The 18,249-nt window shown below is 38.5% G+C and overlaps 2 protein-coding genes across 5 annotated transcripts; both read left to right on the forward strand.

Moving 5' to 3' along the window:
* The first annotated feature begins 1,465 nt into the window (after positions 1 to 1,465).
* On the forward strand, positions 1,466 to 3,473 carry igfals (insulin-like growth factor binding protein, acid labile subunit). Its single transcript, XM_034895180.1, has 2 exons — positions 1,466 to 1,556; positions 1,671 to 3,473. Exon 2 carries the CDS (start codon positions 1,679 to 1,681, stop codon positions 3,410 to 3,412), a length of 1,734 nt encoding a protein of 577 aa, XP_034751071.1. The 5' UTR covers positions 1,466 to 1,556; positions 1,671 to 1,678; the 3' UTR covers positions 3,413 to 3,473.
* A 1,389-nt stretch (positions 3,474 to 4,862) lies between these two features.
* LOC117958657 lies at positions 4,863 to 18,098 on the forward strand. 4 transcript variants are annotated; one of them, XM_034895174.1, is made up of 29 exons: positions 4,863 to 5,110; positions 5,279 to 5,380; positions 5,501 to 5,731; positions 5,859 to 5,958; positions 6,180 to 6,291; positions 6,365 to 6,607; positions 6,695 to 6,982; positions 7,062 to 7,209; positions 7,284 to 7,475; positions 7,589 to 7,729; positions 7,825 to 8,016; positions 8,113 to 8,220; positions 8,310 to 8,454; positions 8,610 to 8,889; positions 9,304 to 9,386; positions 9,557 to 9,711; positions 10,100 to 10,226; positions 10,371 to 10,502; positions 10,590 to 10,754; positions 10,962 to 11,273; positions 11,450 to 11,503; positions 11,895 to 12,058; positions 12,155 to 12,293; positions 12,498 to 12,592; positions 12,687 to 12,801; positions 13,175 to 13,383; positions 13,487 to 13,575; positions 13,677 to 13,746; positions 13,925 to 18,098. In XM_034895174.1, the coding sequence occupies exons 1-29, from the start codon at positions 5,066 to 5,068 to the stop codon at positions 13,994 to 13,996; spliced, it is 4,308 nt and encodes a 1,435-aa protein (XP_034751065.1). In that variant the 5' UTR covers positions 4,863 to 5,065; the 3' UTR covers positions 13,997 to 18,098. The 4 variants fall into 4 exon arrangements, with proteins under 4 accessions (XP_034751065.1, XP_034751062.1, XP_034751064.1 ...); XM_034895171.1 differs by having other exon boundaries at positions 4,864 to 5,152; XM_034895173.1 differs by having other exon boundaries at positions 4,864 to 5,152; positions 10,989 to 11,273.
* Positions 18,099 to 18,249: the final 151 nt, after the last annotated feature.

Raw genomic sequence — 18,249 nt, forward strand, 5'->3', positions numbered from 1 at the left:
CAGCAGTGCTCTCTACTGGCAAGAGAAATACAAATTAGAATGCATCAGTGTCCTCCATTTCCTCCGAATTTTGTACATCACAATTATCTTCAGGATCAGTGAAATGGAGATTGACTGGTTGCTGTGGTTGGTTTTGCCACTCACATGCCATTAAAACAAATATTTGAACTTGGGTATGGTTATTGTTGGTATGTTACAAATGTGTTTAATCTCAGAAAATTAATTCTAATGGAATATAAAGGATATGGGAGAATCTCTGCATATCCAATTTGTGCCACATTTATTATTGCACATGAATTTCATTAAACATGACTTTCACATCTAAAAATATAAAATTTAAGATTTAAACTTAAACACTGATGGGATCCATAACCATCACTTTTTTATATAAAAACAAAGTACTTAGAAAGAGATTTCCAGTAAATCTAGTAAGTGCAACCTTAGGCAAATATACTGCACATGTGGTAAGGTTGCACGTATTCTGCCTGCCTTCCTGATTAGATTTTGCCTACTTATTGACCACAGAATGTCAAATTTGACTGACAGACTTTACAATGATATGTTCAACATGACACTTTTTCTGTATAGTGTTATGAATCCAGTGTTAGCAAGTCAGTCAATAAAATTAATGTGCAAGCACCCAGTGTTATCTGGATATGGTTGTCCTTTAGTGCATGACCAGTTCATGGTTTTCTAAAAGAACCAAGATACCAAGAAAAAGGGTAAACAGAAAGTTAGTCATTGCAATCATAGATGTGATTAGGAAATGGACTTGTGGAACTGACATCATCATGCACTGTCAAATACGTGTATGAAACAGAAATGGCACTGTCTTGCATGAAGTCCCTTACATACAGCTGTCACTGTGTAGAGAGGTGTGAATTGTTAGTTTTATCTATATTTAACAAGTAGGTATGGCAGGGGGATGGTTAAATCTCCAACAATATTTAATAGGAGGTATACACTTCCAAGTTTGAGGTAACAAGTGAATTACAGATTACCCCATGTCGAATGCACTTGTTAAATGCACTTGTTGAAAGTTAAAGAAAAGACAAGAAAACAGAGAGTCTTAAACTCAGTCAAAAGGTCTAGTGCACTGGGTTCATCTAATCTCTACCATACTGTAGCGTTTATCAGTTAAAATGTACAGCACATGCACTCAGTGACAGTACCCTGACTTTAGTAAACACCAAAGGCCACCTAGACAAAATCCCTTATCAGGTTGACAATAAATAAAAACGATTAAGAACATTGCATAATTGCATTAAAATGATCAAAGTTGACGTTGGTTGAAAACAAAATAGGAACATGTAAAAAAAAAAAAAAACATCAGTACGTGAAAAATGTACACGATTGTATGTGTAACATTCAGCACAAGTCTCCTGGATATTAATGGGTTAATTGTACATATTCAGTGCAGCTGACTAAAAAAAAAGAAAAAAGGCTCTGGGGGCTTGGCTGGCTTTCCATTCAGCATACAAACAATTGCTCAAGGTTCAGTCATTGTCAGTGTTTCCCAGCCTGTCCATCTCAAATCAAGACCTCTCATATTTAAGGTAAGCAATAGAATATAGGCCTTACAGCATTAAAACATTCATGATTTAAACATGTCTGAATTCTGTTGGGAATTTACTGAGTATTTATATTTGATATTTATATTCTATCCACAGCAGTTAGTATGCAAAACATTGTGCTGTTGGTGTTGTGGGTTCTGGGAACATCACTGGTGTTGCCAGACCCCGACACAGCTGGAGAGAAAGTGGTCGAAGAGCCTATTCCATGTTCTAAGGGATGCACCTGTCTGCACGATGACTACAGCTTGGAGCTAAACATGTACTGCAGTGCTCGTAACTTTACGCAAGTCCCCTCTGACATGCCCCCATCCACTCATTCCCTCTGGCTGGATGGCAACCTCTTCACCTCCATCCCAGCAGCATCTTTTAAGGATCTTTCTAACCTTGATTTTTTGAATCTGCAGAGTGGCAAAGTGGTGACACTTGACCCTCAGGCTTTCAAAGGACTTAGGTCGCTAGCACACATTCACCTTGAGCGAAATCACATCCGGGTGTTACCAGCTACAATCTTCCACAATACACCTAACCTTGCTTCAGTTAGTCTGCATAACAACCAACTTACTCGTATTGAAGAAAGACTGTTTGCCGGACTCTCACACATGTGGCTTCTCAACTTAGGGTGGAACTCATTAGCAGTTTTACCTGAGAATGTTTTCCATGACCTGCAAGGTCTACGGGAGCTTGTTCTAGCAGGGAATAGACTCCCATACTTGCAGCCACAGCTTTTCCAAAATCTTGCAGAGCTTAAAGAGTTAGATCTGACTGGAAATCACCTCAAGGTCATCAAAGCTAATGTGTTTGTTAAACTCACTAAACTGCAAAAGCTTTACCTGGCCCAGAATCAGATCGTGACAGTGGTACCCAGGGCCTTCTTTGGCATGAAGTCACTAAGATGGATGGATCTCACAAACAACAGACTGACTTCTCTCCATGACGACACATTTTTGGGTCTGCACAGTCTTCATGTACTGCGTCTTTCCAACAACTCAATCACTGGAATTAGGCCAAGGACTTTCCGTGATCTGCAGTATTTAGAAGAGCTGCGACTGAGCTACAACAGGATCCGAGCGTTGGGGGAAAGGATCTTTGAAGGGCTTGGTCACCTTGAGGTCCTAGAGCTGGAGCACAACCAAATGCAGGAGGCACAAGTTGGTAGTTTCACTGGGCTCTCTCATGTGGCTGTCATTAACCTGTCTGGAAGCTGCTTCCAAAGTCTGCCAGACCAAATGTTCAAAGGTCTGTCAAAGCTTCACAGCCTTCATCTGGACAGAGGTTGCCTAGCAAGGGTCACAACTCAAGCTTTCACTGGACTTTCTGGTTTACGGAGGCTTTTCTTGCAGCACAACAACATCTCTTTGGTTGAACGCCATAGCTTTGTGGACCTGGTGGGCCTATTGGGACTGGACTTGAGTTTCAACAAGTTGGACGTTTTCACCACCCATACATTCTCCGGCCTTAAGAATTTGGAGTACTTGCTGTTGTCCAACAATGAATGTCGACACTTTTTGCAGAATGGCACAAAGCAGCTACTCCCAAAGCTGCGCTATCTGGACCTGAGAGCTAATACTTTGACAAGCATGGTCCCTGATTTTCCAGAAAGTATGGAAAAACTTTTGCTGTCTGGGAACCAGTGGAAATGTGATTGCAGTGCCCTCCCACTCAGAAATTACAGCTTGAGGAATCCGTTGGTGATACCTCGGCAAGTGGAGACCCATGCAGAAGGTGAAGAGCCTGACACAACCATCACCATATACAACAACATTACATGCACCAGCCCACCACGTCTAGCTGGTCAGGACCTGCGGGATATTGACAGTGAGCCCTTCCGATGGTGCTAGACAAATCTGCATAAATCTGTTTAGAAAAAGTGGTTGGTGTTATCTGTAGTATTTTAAAAAAGTGCATTAACTGAGTTTCTGATTTCACGATTTTAATTGTAATACTAATACATGATTCATGCTCGTGCAGAACATTTACTATTTGCAGATAAATGGTTGTCATTGCCTTTAGATAAAATGAATCAAAATATTTAAGGAATGCTATGAATTTCTTTAAATGAAGAGACAAACTGATAAGGTATTTTGCTTTAACTTTTCAGAGTTATAAGTTAAAGTGTAATTTTGGGAAAATGCAACTACATTAGGTAAATTGTTACCTCTCAAGAAAAGGGAGAATTGTATGTAATTTCCCTCAATTCACGTCAAATGCTTTGAAATAATTTGATTCATATTAGCAATGGAGAGTAAAATGAATTGAACAGAACTGAGTTCTACCACTTTGGGATAAGGTCCGGTGATGTTGCTTGACATGTAAACGTGTTTGCAGAAGTTATTAAACAAACTAGATACCTTTAAATGTGATGCATTTTTAAAATATTTTATATATTTTAATATATCTTGGACCTCTCTTTATGTTGAACATGCTTCGGTAATTTGTGTACTTTGGGGCAATGTAAATGAAGATAGCAGGCAAAAAAAACTGAGTGCAACAAAACCGAAATGGCGTTTTACCAAATGTCAAGTTTAACCCTATTAAGCTAGAGTACAAAACCCAATTTAGTAAATCATTGGGTAGGATGGTTGAACAAACGTTTGGCAAACTTAAAACTAAATAGGCCATATAGCCTATTTAATCTACTATAACTTTACGTGATATAGCGTTAACAGTTCAGAAACTAAAAGGTCTTCAATATGTGTGCATACTTGGTGTCACATTAGTAATAAAGATCCGTTTGTCACTTTAAAAAACGTTGGAAAATTGCCTTAAAAGCGCAATAAATGTTTTAAAACGTGTGTGCCATCACTTTCTTAATTTTTTTTCTCTCCATGCACATCAATGGCTAACTAACTTTTCCACACAAGTTTAGCCATCTCGTTAGTAGGCTACTGTTAACATCCCTACGCCACTTCCCCACTGACCTATAATGAATACGCAGCACATATACGGTACGTCTCCCATGAATTAGCAGAAAGGCAAAGTTTAACAGATTGATAAAAAAATAAAGCTGTGAAAATATGAACCTGGATAGAAACAATTGGTTCATCACTGTCGAACCAACACCGCACTTTAGCTAGCTAGCCAGCTGGCTAGCGTCATTCCTTTTAGCACTAGATAGATCAAATCGCCTTGTAATAACCCTTTCAATGTGCATATGTCTAGCTACTATATTTGTGCATATATGTACCATATGGTGCAGATTCGTTACCTAGCTACATCCAACATTTCTCACAAAGAGTTACCGTTACAGCAGAAACCTGTGATGTTCGTCTGTTCAGGTGTTAAACATTTTCCTGTAATTTTCTTATGCGGCTTAAGTTAGTAAGTTAGTTTGTTGCAATATTTCTGACAGCACCTGAAGGCAACATTGTTGACGAAGCACACGTGCACGGAGAAGCTTTTCGTTGCCAATGGTAACCAGAGTCACAATAATGAACTGTGGCACATAAATGGTCACCTTAGCTACATAAAACACCTTTATTTTACCGCTAGTAATGGACCTGAATCATTCGTCGTGTTGTAGTTCGATTCTAGAGAAGGTGAAACAACATATACCGACCATTGACTTCGACTCGTCATCAGTATGTTTTTTTTTTCTTCCTAAAAATGTGCTAACGTCTGCTAGCTAACTAACGCTAGCTAACTGAAAAAGACATTATCTATAACTGCATTTACACCTAAATTAACGGTTCCTCTTAACGTTACAGTCTGAGAATGAAGAGATTGTCACCATATTTCAAAGACCTGGTCTTTCCCAGAAGGTCCCTGAAGACTTTGACATGTTTTCAATGGATGATGATGAACTAGAGGTTAGTTAATTAGCTAGCTACTGTATAGTTTCATGAGTTTTATCGTAGTATTATCAGAACCATCAAACAAACAGGACTGGTAATCATTAATATTTGTTTTGTTTACATATGTTAAATCAGGAGCTGTTGAAACCTGTAGCTCAGACATGCTGGTCAGAAGAGACTATGAAGTTGGATGATGATGAAATTGTGGAAGGCACTACTGCAACTCGTTGGGGTACAAAACACTCCAAAGAAGCTGAAGACACAGCTTCTTGTGAGAGAGTTATTGTGGAGTTGAACAGAGCCAAGATGGATGTCTCCGTAAAACCAACAGAATCTGATATGGGTCTTACTGTTCTCTCATTTGCGGTGAGTTTGGGAAAGTAAAAAGGGTTAGGAATAATCTTATGGTTATAGTGGTTAATGCAGTTAGATATTTTCTACTTGTTATACCTTCTTATAAAAAATACTAGTTTTGTTACACACTTACATTCAGAGTCTTGACCTGTGGGATTTGGATGATGTCCTCCAAAATCTGAAAGATGATGGGCTGCCTTTGCAATGCGTGTCAGTTGAACCTTCAAAAACACGTGCAGGTGAGTAAGTTTTAACAAAATAACACATACGGGTTTATTGGTGATTATTGGGGGGTGGGTTATGTATTCCATTTTCATTATGAATTAGATATGGCCAGATCCAAAATCTAAGACGATATCTAGTCTTATACTACAATATCAATATAATATTGATATATTGCCCAGATATATTATGAATTTATTATCTTGTGGTTTAAGTTCAACCCAATTTTTGTTCATAGATGGTGACAAGGAAAGATCCCAGGGAAATATAATGGAGAGACTTGTTACTTTCTGTCAGAGCCAGTCGTCTCAGTATCTGCCAGAGACTGTGGAAACTCCAAACCACATCAGGTAAGAAAGCACTGCCATGGTTTTGTGATCCAAAGGTATGATAATAATGATAATAATCACCTGTTTGATGCAGGCAGAATAATGTGTGCAACAAATCATTCGAGAGGATGGAAGCAGAGCTGCAGTTGAGCCACCAGGAATGTCCCACTGTTTATATTGACCTGCGTTGTCCTGATCCTTCAATAAAACCACTGAAAACATCCCCAAATCAAACATCAGAGTCAAAGTCACTAGCCAAACTCAACACTCACCAGGAAACACCACCTGAGAAGAATTCCAACCTCAAAGTGCCTGCTGACTCACAAATGGGGGACAGGTATATATCCTGCATTAGACACATTTGTCATGCTTCAGTCATGCACATTTTGTTTCTCTTCTTAATGTTTTTTCTGCTTGCTTCCAGGGAAGTGACTGGCAAGAGTATGTTGCTTCAGAAAATCAGGGAGATGAAAAGAAAGGGGAATAAATATCCCAATAAATATACAGATCCTCCCTATTCAGTGTCAGGAAATAAAGCAGAAGAAGTGAAAGAGAAGTTAAACCAGCTTGTAGAGTCTACTTGTAGCCATGAGTCACACCATCTGTGGGAAGATAAACAATCTTCACTTGTACAGTTTGAACACAGAAACCTTAAAATGGAAAGTCCATCAACAACTCAGCAAAGTACAATCAAAGAATCAAAGCATCTGAGGTATGTATTTTTTTCTTTATTCATTCAGCACATCACAGAGAATAAATAAGTATTTTAACCATGGCGATGCTTTTGTTAGTGACCAACAACAAGTTAAGCAGACAATGAACAACCACCAACATGAACAACACCAGCAGATTTTTAAACAACTACAAATACATCGTCCACACAAATCTGTCAACCAGAAGCAGCCAGCAGCTGAAAGGACTGGTGTTCTTTATGATTTTGTAAGTGACACAAAACTTAAATTTTACTGTACTTAAAATAAAAAAAAGAGACTTACAATGACTTGTTTTTTTAGGAAGCATCTCATCTAAAGTCAATCAGTACGCTGCCAGCAAATATTGAAAGTAAGGGGTGTATGCTACTGACCGTCAACCTCTCCAGTCCTGGCATGGTTGAAGCAAGAGCTCATGGGAGAAAAAAACATCTGGATCCAGCTGCAACCAAATCAGACACCTACAACACATTAGTGGCTTGGTTTCTGTCTTTGGTTAGTGAGCAGCGGCTTCTTTCTCCTAATGTGTGTCAACATTTGTCATTCACAAAGCTGAGTTCATGTTTGACCATGTAAGGGTCATATCCTTGTTCATCCATGTGAATTAGGTTGGCCCAGACTCAGGCCATAATGAAGACGAGGTCTGTGCACAGGTCCCATTCTGGGTTGCAGGACTTCAGCAGCTGTGGACAGAGGGTGGACTTGCTTTGCATGTTTTAGCTGTGGCTCGTCAGTCTTATACACCAAGGGTGAATAGCAACAACAAAAAACAACAACAAAAAAACACTCTGTAGGCTTTACAATGTCTGTGCTAATGCTGTTTTTCTTTTTGTTGGTTTTGTAGAAAAGGGACGTGGACATCCATGCACCTTTCTATAACCATGTCTGCAGGTTCCTCTCTGAGACCTCACTGACTCGTATTGCCCACTGGCTACCTCAGCTCAGAAGCTTGCTGGACCAACACGCGTATGCCTCGCCCATCCATCTGCCCTACTCCTGTTTAAATGTTTTCATCTCCACCACCTCCAACAAAAAGGTGATTTGCTTCAGAGAGTGTGATTTCATATGTGTTTTTAAGCATTGATTTTACATTCTGTTGACTGTAATTTGTTCCCTTGGCTTTGTATTTTAGATTATAGATAGGACATTTTGTCTCAGTCCAGGGTTTTACTGGCAGACTGTGGAAACTCAGGAGCGTGTTTGTAAGGGGAGAGAGACCACACGAGAGCTGCACACGGAGGTGAGCATGTTGTCCTTGAGAATTGTGTCTGTTCAGAGGCAAAGCACTACAAGTGGAATAACTGATTCCTCATCTCATTTTTTTTGCAGGTGTCAGTTACTCTGGGATGCCAGGCTCTCCTCCTACATCCCCTCAAAACACACTACACCCTCCAGCTTATTCTCGACTCAGGACTCGATGTGTGTGGTCTGCGGCTCCTTTATCCACCACAGGGATTCCTGAGTGACAGTGCTGGTAGGACATAACTAAAGCCACTTGGTCATACAATACTTAATAACTGTCCTTCTGGCTCATTGATCTGGTGTGCATCCTGGATCCAACTGTGCCCAAGGCCTTTGTGTCCTCACTGAATACAAACTTTCTGTAAAACTCTCCCCCCTGATTTATAGGTGCTGTACCAGTTATGCAGAGAACTGATGAGACCTGCCAGCCTGTTCTTGCCCTTGCTGTTCGGGGCCTTCAAGCCCACGCAGTGTTGAAAGATTTAATTAGTTCCTTAGATCCTCTGCTGCCCGGAAAGACAGATCCAACTTCTCTTAACCCCCTCCACTGCAGAGGTCAAGAACCCCCCCTCTTCCACTCCCCTCGACTGGCAAGTCAAGTCCACTGGGAGCTGTGCTTGTGGTTTTCAGGAAGACTTCCAGGAGAAAATTCACAGAATGACAACCGGTGTGACAACTCGTTTACATCATATATATGTTATTGTTTTACTATTTTTCCACAGTATATCATATTAGCTGTGGATTGACTGAAATTGCTCTGAACTCTTGTTTGTTTTTTCAGAAGAATTGTCAATTTAAATCTTCATGTCCTAAGAAAAACTGAAACCTTTCAATAAGCAAAATGTCACTAATATACCCAAATAAATACTGTGCAACTCAACTTTAGTTTTTAAAGTTTTGATTAAACCTGCTAAGTGACTTTTGCAGTCAGCTCTTAGAGACTTAAGATATTCTATAACTGCAATCCCTTAAAGTCAACAAGGTTTACTTAGTGCATACTAAAGAATAGTCCCTTTATTACTGTGGCACTGTTTTTTGTTCTAATAATGTTACAATCAGTCAGCCTCTCTTTTGTTTGCAGAGATACACCTTCAGACGACAAAGTCGGAGACCGCCTGCTCAATTTGAGCAGGTTACCTTCCTTTTTGTGTGCTACAACAAAAGGTAACGTAACTGAACAATGAGCCAAAACTGTCACAAGGGGCAACACCAGCTTCTCCCTACATTTCCTTTTCAACTTTCATCTTTGCAATCCTAAGGGAAATTTTGTTTGGAGCAAGGACCAAAGATTATTATTTGAATGGGGCCACTAATCCTTCTCTCACCCCGCATAGCTGACTTACTCCTCGTGGTGTCGCCTGCTGTGCCTCCATGTTGCTACAGCCACGTGTTGGCTGTTTGTGAACACAGAGGCTTCAGTCTGCGGGGGCTGCGGAGGCTTCAGCTTCAGAGCAATAAAGCTGCAGTCATTGGACTCTCCAACCAGCAGGTAGAACTGCGAGATACAAGTTGTGTGTAGAATAGAAAGACATTAGTTTATTGAACCTAACGACAAAAGTCAATCATTGATCAAATATTTTATATTATATACTATTTGCTTTGTAGAGAATTTTATTATTTACTGAATACATTTTTAGAGGTGGAAAGGAGAATGAATTTAGGTTATAAGACCTTGGAGCTGGTCTTGAAATCTATGAATTATATTTAAACAAGACATTTCTATCATAATAGAACATTTGGCTGTAATTGACATCTGTGCATAAAATGAACCTTTAACTGTGGGCCAATTCCCAAGCTGTTTGGGTCTAATGAAACACAGATTTCTCCTTCCAATGTATTTTTTGATCAGTCTTAACACCTGTGTATGTTTTCTGTAGACCCTTGTGTTCTGTAGTCCACATTCTGTGACCCAGGATCAGGGTCCGCTGGAGCTACCCTCTCACTGTCTGTTGTTGTTACTGAGGAGAGAGAATGCAGAGCACCACAGTGTTAGTCTGCCAGCAGGTCTGAATTCCATCTCTAATTATATGTACATCAGAATTTATTTCTATAAATTATATCAAAAATAAACATTCTGGTGCAATAATGTGAAAAGTCTGCATTACAGAGTTTCTTTGACAATAAAATGACATTGTTACATTGTTTCAGCCCTAATGAGAGAATTTAAGGCACAAAAGCTTCTGGGTCACATCCACTCCAGACATGATGGTGTTAACACTGTAGAGCCAAGCTTCTGCTTCCACACTGTGCCTTACAGCAAGAACCTGTTCCGTATCTTTGGTAAGCACTGTGTGTTCAGTGTCAGTAAAGTAGTAGGTTCTCCTCTGCTGTTTCCTTTTATGTTTCTTCTGTATATTTTCTTTTTAGTTAAGTGCATGTGGGCAGTGCCAGATCCTTCCAGGGTGATCCTGTCACATAAGAAGTGTGCATTCAACTCTGACATGGAACAGGTGGCAATTTTGACCTTGTGTGGGAAGCACATGAGCCAAGGCCTGAACCTCCTACACAGAGTGCTGACAGAAGGGCCACACGGTGGGTGAAGTTCAACTGCATTTGTGAAAGCACAGCCTGTCCTTGGTTTTAGAACTGGAAGTGGCAGTAAACAAACACACATAGCAGTTAATTAAATCAATGAACAGATTAGTGAGAATGCAAATTAAGATTTTCATCAAATTTCTCTTAACTTACCTCTCTTTTTTTTTTCAATGGTTGTAACATAAAATTAAAAAAAAAAAAAAGATATTCAAGGTGATGTCCGACATGCAGGATTCAAGCTGCTTGGCCTGAAGTGGCTGCCTGCATTGACTCGACTTCAGGCTCAGGAACTGAGTCCATATGAAGTGGGAGAGCCGCTCTGTAAAGACAGCCTGGAGAATCTGACGTCCTCTCCTGCCCTAGTGTGTGCTCTGAGACGAGTGGATGTTTTTTCTTCACTGAGGAAGCTTCTACCACGCGATTACCCCGGTAACCTCAGTGTCCTGATGTCACCCACACCTGAAGTGGCTTTCAGACAAGCCTCGCTCTTTTTCTTTGAGCATGAGATGATTCCTGGTAAGTGTGCCGATTGCTGTATACAACTTGCATTAGATACCAAGTCTAAAATCAATTATATTAAGGGATGCTACATTTTGAAGTATTTAAGCCTATCACAACATTTAAGGAGAAATAAGAGGATAGTCTTGTACAGGCCGGGAAAAAGCTCATCAACCCACTTCTATCCTCTACAGACCACAGCGTACTCCCAGTTCTGAAGTTTTCTCCCCAAAACTGCGATATAAAAGGTTTGTATTAAATAGCATCACATAAATGCAGTTTTATATTGTAATTTTCCAGAGCAGCATTTCTTTTATTCTATAAATCTGAGGAATTAAACAGTTTTTTGGCTCATGAGCTAAAGACAGCCCATATAGTAGGCTATAGAAGATTGGTATGTCTTCACATCACAAAACAGATAAGACATTCTCACTTTGACTCTGAGGCACCAATATATTTAGTTGTTGTTGTGTATATTAGTGGCAAACTGTATGTCATGTCAATGTTTAACTGGGGTCGAAGTTAGACTTTCTGTGCATTCCGTTACAATGTTGATATGATCATCAAAATAGAAGTCTTTTGGTTAGAGAGTTGTGTTTTAAATGTGTCAATGCATTGAACATTCAACTTTCTGTCCAGGTCCACAGATGCTGCTCACTGTGTGCCTGTTCAAGCCAGGAATCTGGAATCACTCTCTGGCTAAAATCGGCCAAAAACTCCAGCTGAGTGGCCTCACATTGGTGGGCCTGCATGTAGTGAGCCTGGACAAAAGCAGTGCTACCTCACTACTACCTGCACAAAGTGTAACCAATAATAATTATCTGTCTGAAAAATAAGCTTTCCTTTCATGCAAAAACCTAAGCCTTGGTCATTGATACAGTGTTAACTGTTGTGTGCAGGACCCTTCAGACTTGGAGGCCCACATGGAGTATTTGTGCTCTGGCTCCTCACTAGCTCTCTGCCTCCAGGGGCAGAATGCTGTGAGGAGGCTGCTGGATGTGCTGAGCCAAGATGACTCATCCCTGTGGACCTATTATGGTATGGCTCATTTATCCAGTGGCATCCATGGTTCCATGCACTTTCCAGTATACTGGTACACATTTAAGAACTGAATAGCTATGTACGCCACAGTACTAGTACTATCTAAAGCACTTTGAATTGCCTTTGTGAATGAAATGTGCTATACAAATTTTCTTGCCTTGTCTTTTTGTTTGTTTAAAATGTCTCCAACCAATGTTATAGCATCAGGATCATATCAGAAGGCAATTCAGGATGTGAAGAGGCTTTTTCCAGAGGGGCTCTGCTGTACTGAGACCAGCACAATGAGACAGGAGCAGGTATGCATGTCACACACAGGACTCAGGTCTTGGGTTGCAGTTTTGTCTGATTAAAGACAGACATCCTGTGTTTGTGCTTGGTTTCTTGTTTCAGATACTCAGCATGCATTCAGACCTTTTAGCCTCTGTGGAGCGCAAACAAAGCTGCACACTGGCCCCTGTGGACCAGGACGGTCGGTCGCCTTCAATGGTATCAGGAACAAATCGAGGTTTGGACTACTTTTTTTGGTTTTATTTTGATAAACAGACAATTACATGTATCAATAACGATATTGATTGCTCAAAGCAATGCTGTAATCTGCAGAACTAGGCTATGCTCTGTATTCAGACTGCATTAGTGGTGTACTCATGTATGCACATTTTCCTGACTGTTGTCATTAATGAACTTACTTTAAAGTCAAAGCGTTGAACATTGCATGGTTCAATCATTTACTAAAGAAAAATTCGTCCCTTCAAATTATTTAATCATTTATTGTGACTTTGGCAGGGACTCCTCTGGAATGGATGTTGAAATATGACTTGGTTCCAGATGACCTTTGTAAATAAAATAAATGTCCTGTTTTGGTTGTTTATTGGTACCAGAGATGCACAGTGCCAACTGGCAGACAACTTGTCTGCTGATTCCCTTAAATGCTTCACCTCTCAGCCAAGTGCCATCCCAGCTGGACATGCTTGAGCAGCTGCTGAGGTCAGACTGCCATCTTGTGGCGGGGAGGATGAGCATTCTGGATCACGAGCAGAGGAAACATATTGCTGATACACTAAAAATGTCATTGAGAGGACATGAAAGGGTTAGAAGACTGTCTTTGAAATAAGTTGTTTTTAGAGTTATTGCTGTCTTAAAAACAGAGCAATGAACAGTTGATTTCCCCTGGTCTCATGTTTCCTTAAAAGATGGCTCACCTTCACACGACAGCACCCTGTCTCATCATGGCTCTACAAGGGAAAACGATTGTGACATGCTTTAACTTGATCCTTCAAAGGTATGGAAAGAGACAACTCAAACCTATTGTGCAGACATGTAGACTATTTATATATATAAACACCTGTTTCATTTTTCCTTTTTATTTTATTGTTACAATAGCATTTACAAGAAGAGGTCAGATCTCGAAAAAGTGGGGGAAACTATTATCTATCCAGAGAATCAGGAAGAGGTAAATGATGAATATAATTCATGTTTTTCTTTAAGGCCTTTATTTCTTCTTAATAGATTAACATAACATTAGCTGCTTTATATAAACCACCCAGGTGTACCGATGTGTTGTATTGTCTTAAAATATTGTTTTATAGATCAACAGGTCCCCTTTGAATGTGTTGTGTTCTCCCCTCCAGGCCAAGCAGCTGATACGCTACCTATTTGATGCCTTGTCTCCTGGGAGCTGTCAAACTGTCACCGTGCCATAAAGTTTAAATGGGTGCACTAGTACAAGCGTACCAACGGTAAACCTACATCTGTTAGCATTGTCATATAACTGTTCTGGGAGAAAAAAATGTAATTTGTAATATCAATTGTTCAGGAAAGAAAGTTGTTTTGAAAGTTGTTTTGTATGATAAACTTATTTTTCCAAGTCAATGTAGTGTCACCTTGTATCACCTTCCCCCTCCTCTGGTGTCCACTTTAAAGGCACAAGCAGTTATTTTATGAATTTGATTCTGTAAGTTGTGTTTCAGACCAAAAGTATTCACACATTTCAGATGAAAAATTATTTTAATTATCAAGATGATAAAAATAATTTTGTGAACTCTGTAAACCATTGCATAACTGTAGTGTAACATTTTAACAAGTGTTAACAAACTAGTAATACACTACATTAAATATGCTGTACACAATCCTCAATGTAGAAAACAAAAATCTAGTATTCTAAGACTTATGCACCTATGTTTGTGTTCACAACACAAAAAATATCAATATACCAACAAAATAGTTTCTACGATTATCAGTTAAGAATTTCCTACATATCCATAGAGCTTGTCACAAAATGAGGGACATATAGTTTAATCTATAAATAATGTCTAAACCCACTAACATAAAAAAATGAATGCATGAAATTCAGTTTCCTCAGATTTAACACATTCTCTATTAAATCACTGTTTTACTTTGAAAAAAATATATTTCTTTCCTTATATTTCCTCATTATGCTGACAAATAGAAACTTGAAAACTTGCATTTGTTTAAGTTCTAATACATTTTATTGAATAGCAGTTCACAGCTAGATGCTACATCAATATGAATTAATTGCGCTCCATAATATCCAGTGACCTATTCATTGAATATCTAATTTAGAACATTACATTCAATATTTCAGGGCTTCAATGTTCAAATAACATTTCTACTGAAATGTTCCAAAGTATATGGAACAAATGGTTCCACATTCAGATTATTTACTTTTGACAACAGCGTCTGTACTAGTATTTACTTAAATTTAACAGCTCCATACATAATACTCCTATACATGTACAAGATTGCATAAATCTTTAGGCTCCATTTTCAAAATATTTAAAACAAAAAGACAACACAACAACTAACCATAATGCAAAATAGAAACTATTTCAATGCAGAGCATAATGATACATCTATTACAGTTCATTTACAAGATTTCTTTCTATTTGGTGCTTTTCCTAACAAACCATTTTTGAGAAGAGTTTTTGGTGCCAAATGATTAATTGAGATCAAAATTGTGTATTCAATAGGTAAGTATTGCTGTGTTTTTTTTTTTTTTTTTTTTTAATGGTATGGCAAATACAGACTGATATGGACATTGATCACTTATAACCTTTGATTCCTCCCGGGGAAGTGGTCAAACATATGTCATTAGGTCAGCCTTTTTTACTTTTAGTTTGAGTAGCCTGAATCCAGAGGATCCTTTACCAATCACATTGTGGTCCACAAAAATGCGTAAGGCACTGGAATTTCGATTCCAAACAAGAATGTTAGATTTTGTCATCTGACTGAGAAAACACTGCCTTTGAGACATATTCTCTTAATGATAATGATACCAATCAACATGTAGTTATTAAAGGCACAGATGTACTTGAAATTGGTCCATTAGAGATTATTTTAACATATCTAAAGAAATGTAACCTGTGCTTATCAAGTAAATGCTTCGTTACTTTTTAGAAAACTTGAATTTGGGCGAGTAGACCACTAGAGACACTGACAACAAATTACCATGACCACAACAACAGCAACTCAGTTTTAATTATGTCTGTATCTGCCATCGATGTTTGTCACAATCATCATCTGTCCTGTCATTTTCCAAAACCAAAAACTAATTTGGACCACGGCTTCATGAAATAGAAAGCAAAGAGTCATTAGAAAGAAAGCACCTTACAGTCATGGTAGGTCTATCATAACAGCATATAATGCATAACCACCTATTTCCAAAGTGATAGAGATTATGTAGTTAAGTAAAATCAACAGACAAAAGTTTATATGGCCACTTTAGATGCACAAATGTCATTCACCTTTGACATTCCTTTACTGGAGACAACACTTAAACTGAATCCTCACTTAAGGTCGGCATGTGCTAGCCAGTATTGCACAAACCTGCCATAAATGTCAATGTATACTTAGCACAAAATCAAATATACAAATACACATTTTTTAAGGATCTGAACCATGCATTTTTGATCAATTCTGTAACAACTCACTATAGCTAACTTTAGATAGAAAAAGATGCCATTAATTACCGTTAATGAACATTATCTATTTAAGGTACTAGGTGATTACTTAAAAAAAAATTTTTTTTTTAGATTTCTTACTGAAATTAAACAAATGATGAAATGTAGTACAAAAAGAAAGAAATAACAATACTTCAGGTCTTTGGTAAAACTGCAAAAAATGGGGTCAAGTCTATTAATGATGTATGCAAAAGCCATCGGCATAGTCCTGTTTACTCACTACAAGGATGTATGTCCAACTAAATGAAATATCAAAGCAAAATCCATCCAAAAACAGAAATCCGGCCAGTCACAATGCTGTCTCAGTTCTATCTGGACGGCCTTGGTGCTCTGACCTGCCAGACCCAGCCCTGTACTCAACTCCAGGCTGATATGTCTCCTAATGATAACACCTTACAAATGTTGAAGGGTACATTTCCCTTTAGAATAAATATTTGGACAGCTACTGGAACACAACTTTGGTTGATTTTTGGATTTCCACACTAGACATCATTAACTTAGTTAGCCTCCCAGGCAAACCAAAATAGACCAAAGAACCTTGTGAAGATAGCTTCACCGAGCACTGCTATCCAGTGTATGAGGGGAAACAAATCCGACAAATATACATTTACCTTCCATCAATTCAAAAATGGGACAATCTACAGCAGAACATGTCTGTGACATCATTCATCCTCTACAAAAGAACTGACACTTTGACTCAAATGGATTTACAAATCAATAATTCAATTAAAATAAGATTTAGTGACGTTAAATGCAGAAGACTTTTCAGGAGATTGTTTCATAGTTTTTTTGAAATCTGAGCATTGGATGCACGACGACATTCAAACATCTAAATGTATTACAATAAACTAAATTTATACCTTTTCCAGTAGTAGCGAAGCCTGCAGAAGTTATTAAGCCTTTACTACACTAAAAATAAGTCAATACAAATATTCCCGGCAGTGTGTCCCAGTGCAAACTTTTTTTTTTTTTCTTTTTCTTTTAGCTGGTTAATATATTGCATAACATGCAATACCAGCAGTGTTTAGCCTGTTATGCTGTAATATGATGAAATCATGAAAACGCTTAAATACCAAAATCTTTTTATAAGTTCCCTCTGAGTTTCTTAACTGTCATTTATGTGAATGTAAACAATGCATTTTCTCCATATTTAGAAGTAGCACAAAGTGTACCAGGAGATACATGATTTTCTTTTGAATTTAACGCACAAATCATTTTTTCTTTTATAAACACAGTAGAAGGTCATTTCAATTAGCGGAACCTAAGCACTTCCTAAGCAAGTCCTCTCCAACTTACAAGTTAACTACGGAATTCTTCATTCACTGCAGAAGTAATACAATACAACAAATTAAAGAGTAAACTGTTTAAAAAGTTTTTTTTTTTTCCATGTGTTGCTATATAAATTCGTGTAATCTATGTTTGCATACTCCCAAATGTTGAATTGAAAAACCTAATTTCAAACACTGAAGCTGCACCAAAAGAGCACCACGACCAAGGAATAAGTGGGTGGGTGGGTGGGTGGAGGGAAGGTTCATCTCTAAGGTCAGGACACAGGCACTGACAATGTTTGTTTTCAATTATATTTTGCAGAAATACATATTGGGATTGGGCCAAACACACTGACATATATATTTATATATACACATATAGTCATACAGGTCAATGCTGCTGCAAAATTAAACAAAACATGTTATGCCGAAACCTGTGCGCAAGCTTCAACTACTTGTTTTTTGCTCTGACAATTCTACACTTATCCTTTTTAACTAAAGCAAGGCACTTTAAAGTTAGAGGCCGATATGTTCTAGACAAGGTCAAGAGGCTAGATTCCTACAAAAATCAACATCTCAAGCTTCTAGCAAATACAAGACATGCTTCTCTAGTATGCTAGGCTATATACAACTCTACAAAACAAATCTAACTGATTGAATAACAGCCTGAACATGTAGCGTGTGCCTTAACTGATATTACAGCTGCTG

This window comes from Etheostoma cragini, chromosome 15 (assembly GCF_013103735.1).
Source record: "Etheostoma cragini isolate CJK2018 chromosome 15, CSU_Ecrag_1.0, whole genome shotgun sequence".
Taxonomy (NCBI): domain Eukaryota; kingdom Metazoa; phylum Chordata; class Actinopteri; order Perciformes; family Percidae; genus Etheostoma; species Etheostoma cragini.

Bases quoted from the DNA above. Each gene is read 5' to 3' on its own strand.
- igfals (XM_034895180.1), top strand. From the start codon at position 1,679: ATGCAAAACATTGTGCTGTTGGTGTTGTGGGTTCTGGGAACATCACTG.
- LOC117958657 (XM_034895171.1), top strand. From the start codon at position 5,066: ATGGACCTGAATCATTCGTCGTGTTGTAGTTCGATTCTAGAGAAGGTG. The intron at 5,381-5,500 runs GTTAGTTAATTA...ATGTTAAATCAG, and splicing joins TGGATGATGATGAACTAGAG to GAGCTGTTGAAACCTGTAGC. The intron at 9,712-10,099 runs GTAGAACTGCGA...TGTTTTCTGTAG, and splicing joins TTGGACTCTCCAACCAGCAG to ACCCTTGTGTTCTGTAGTCC.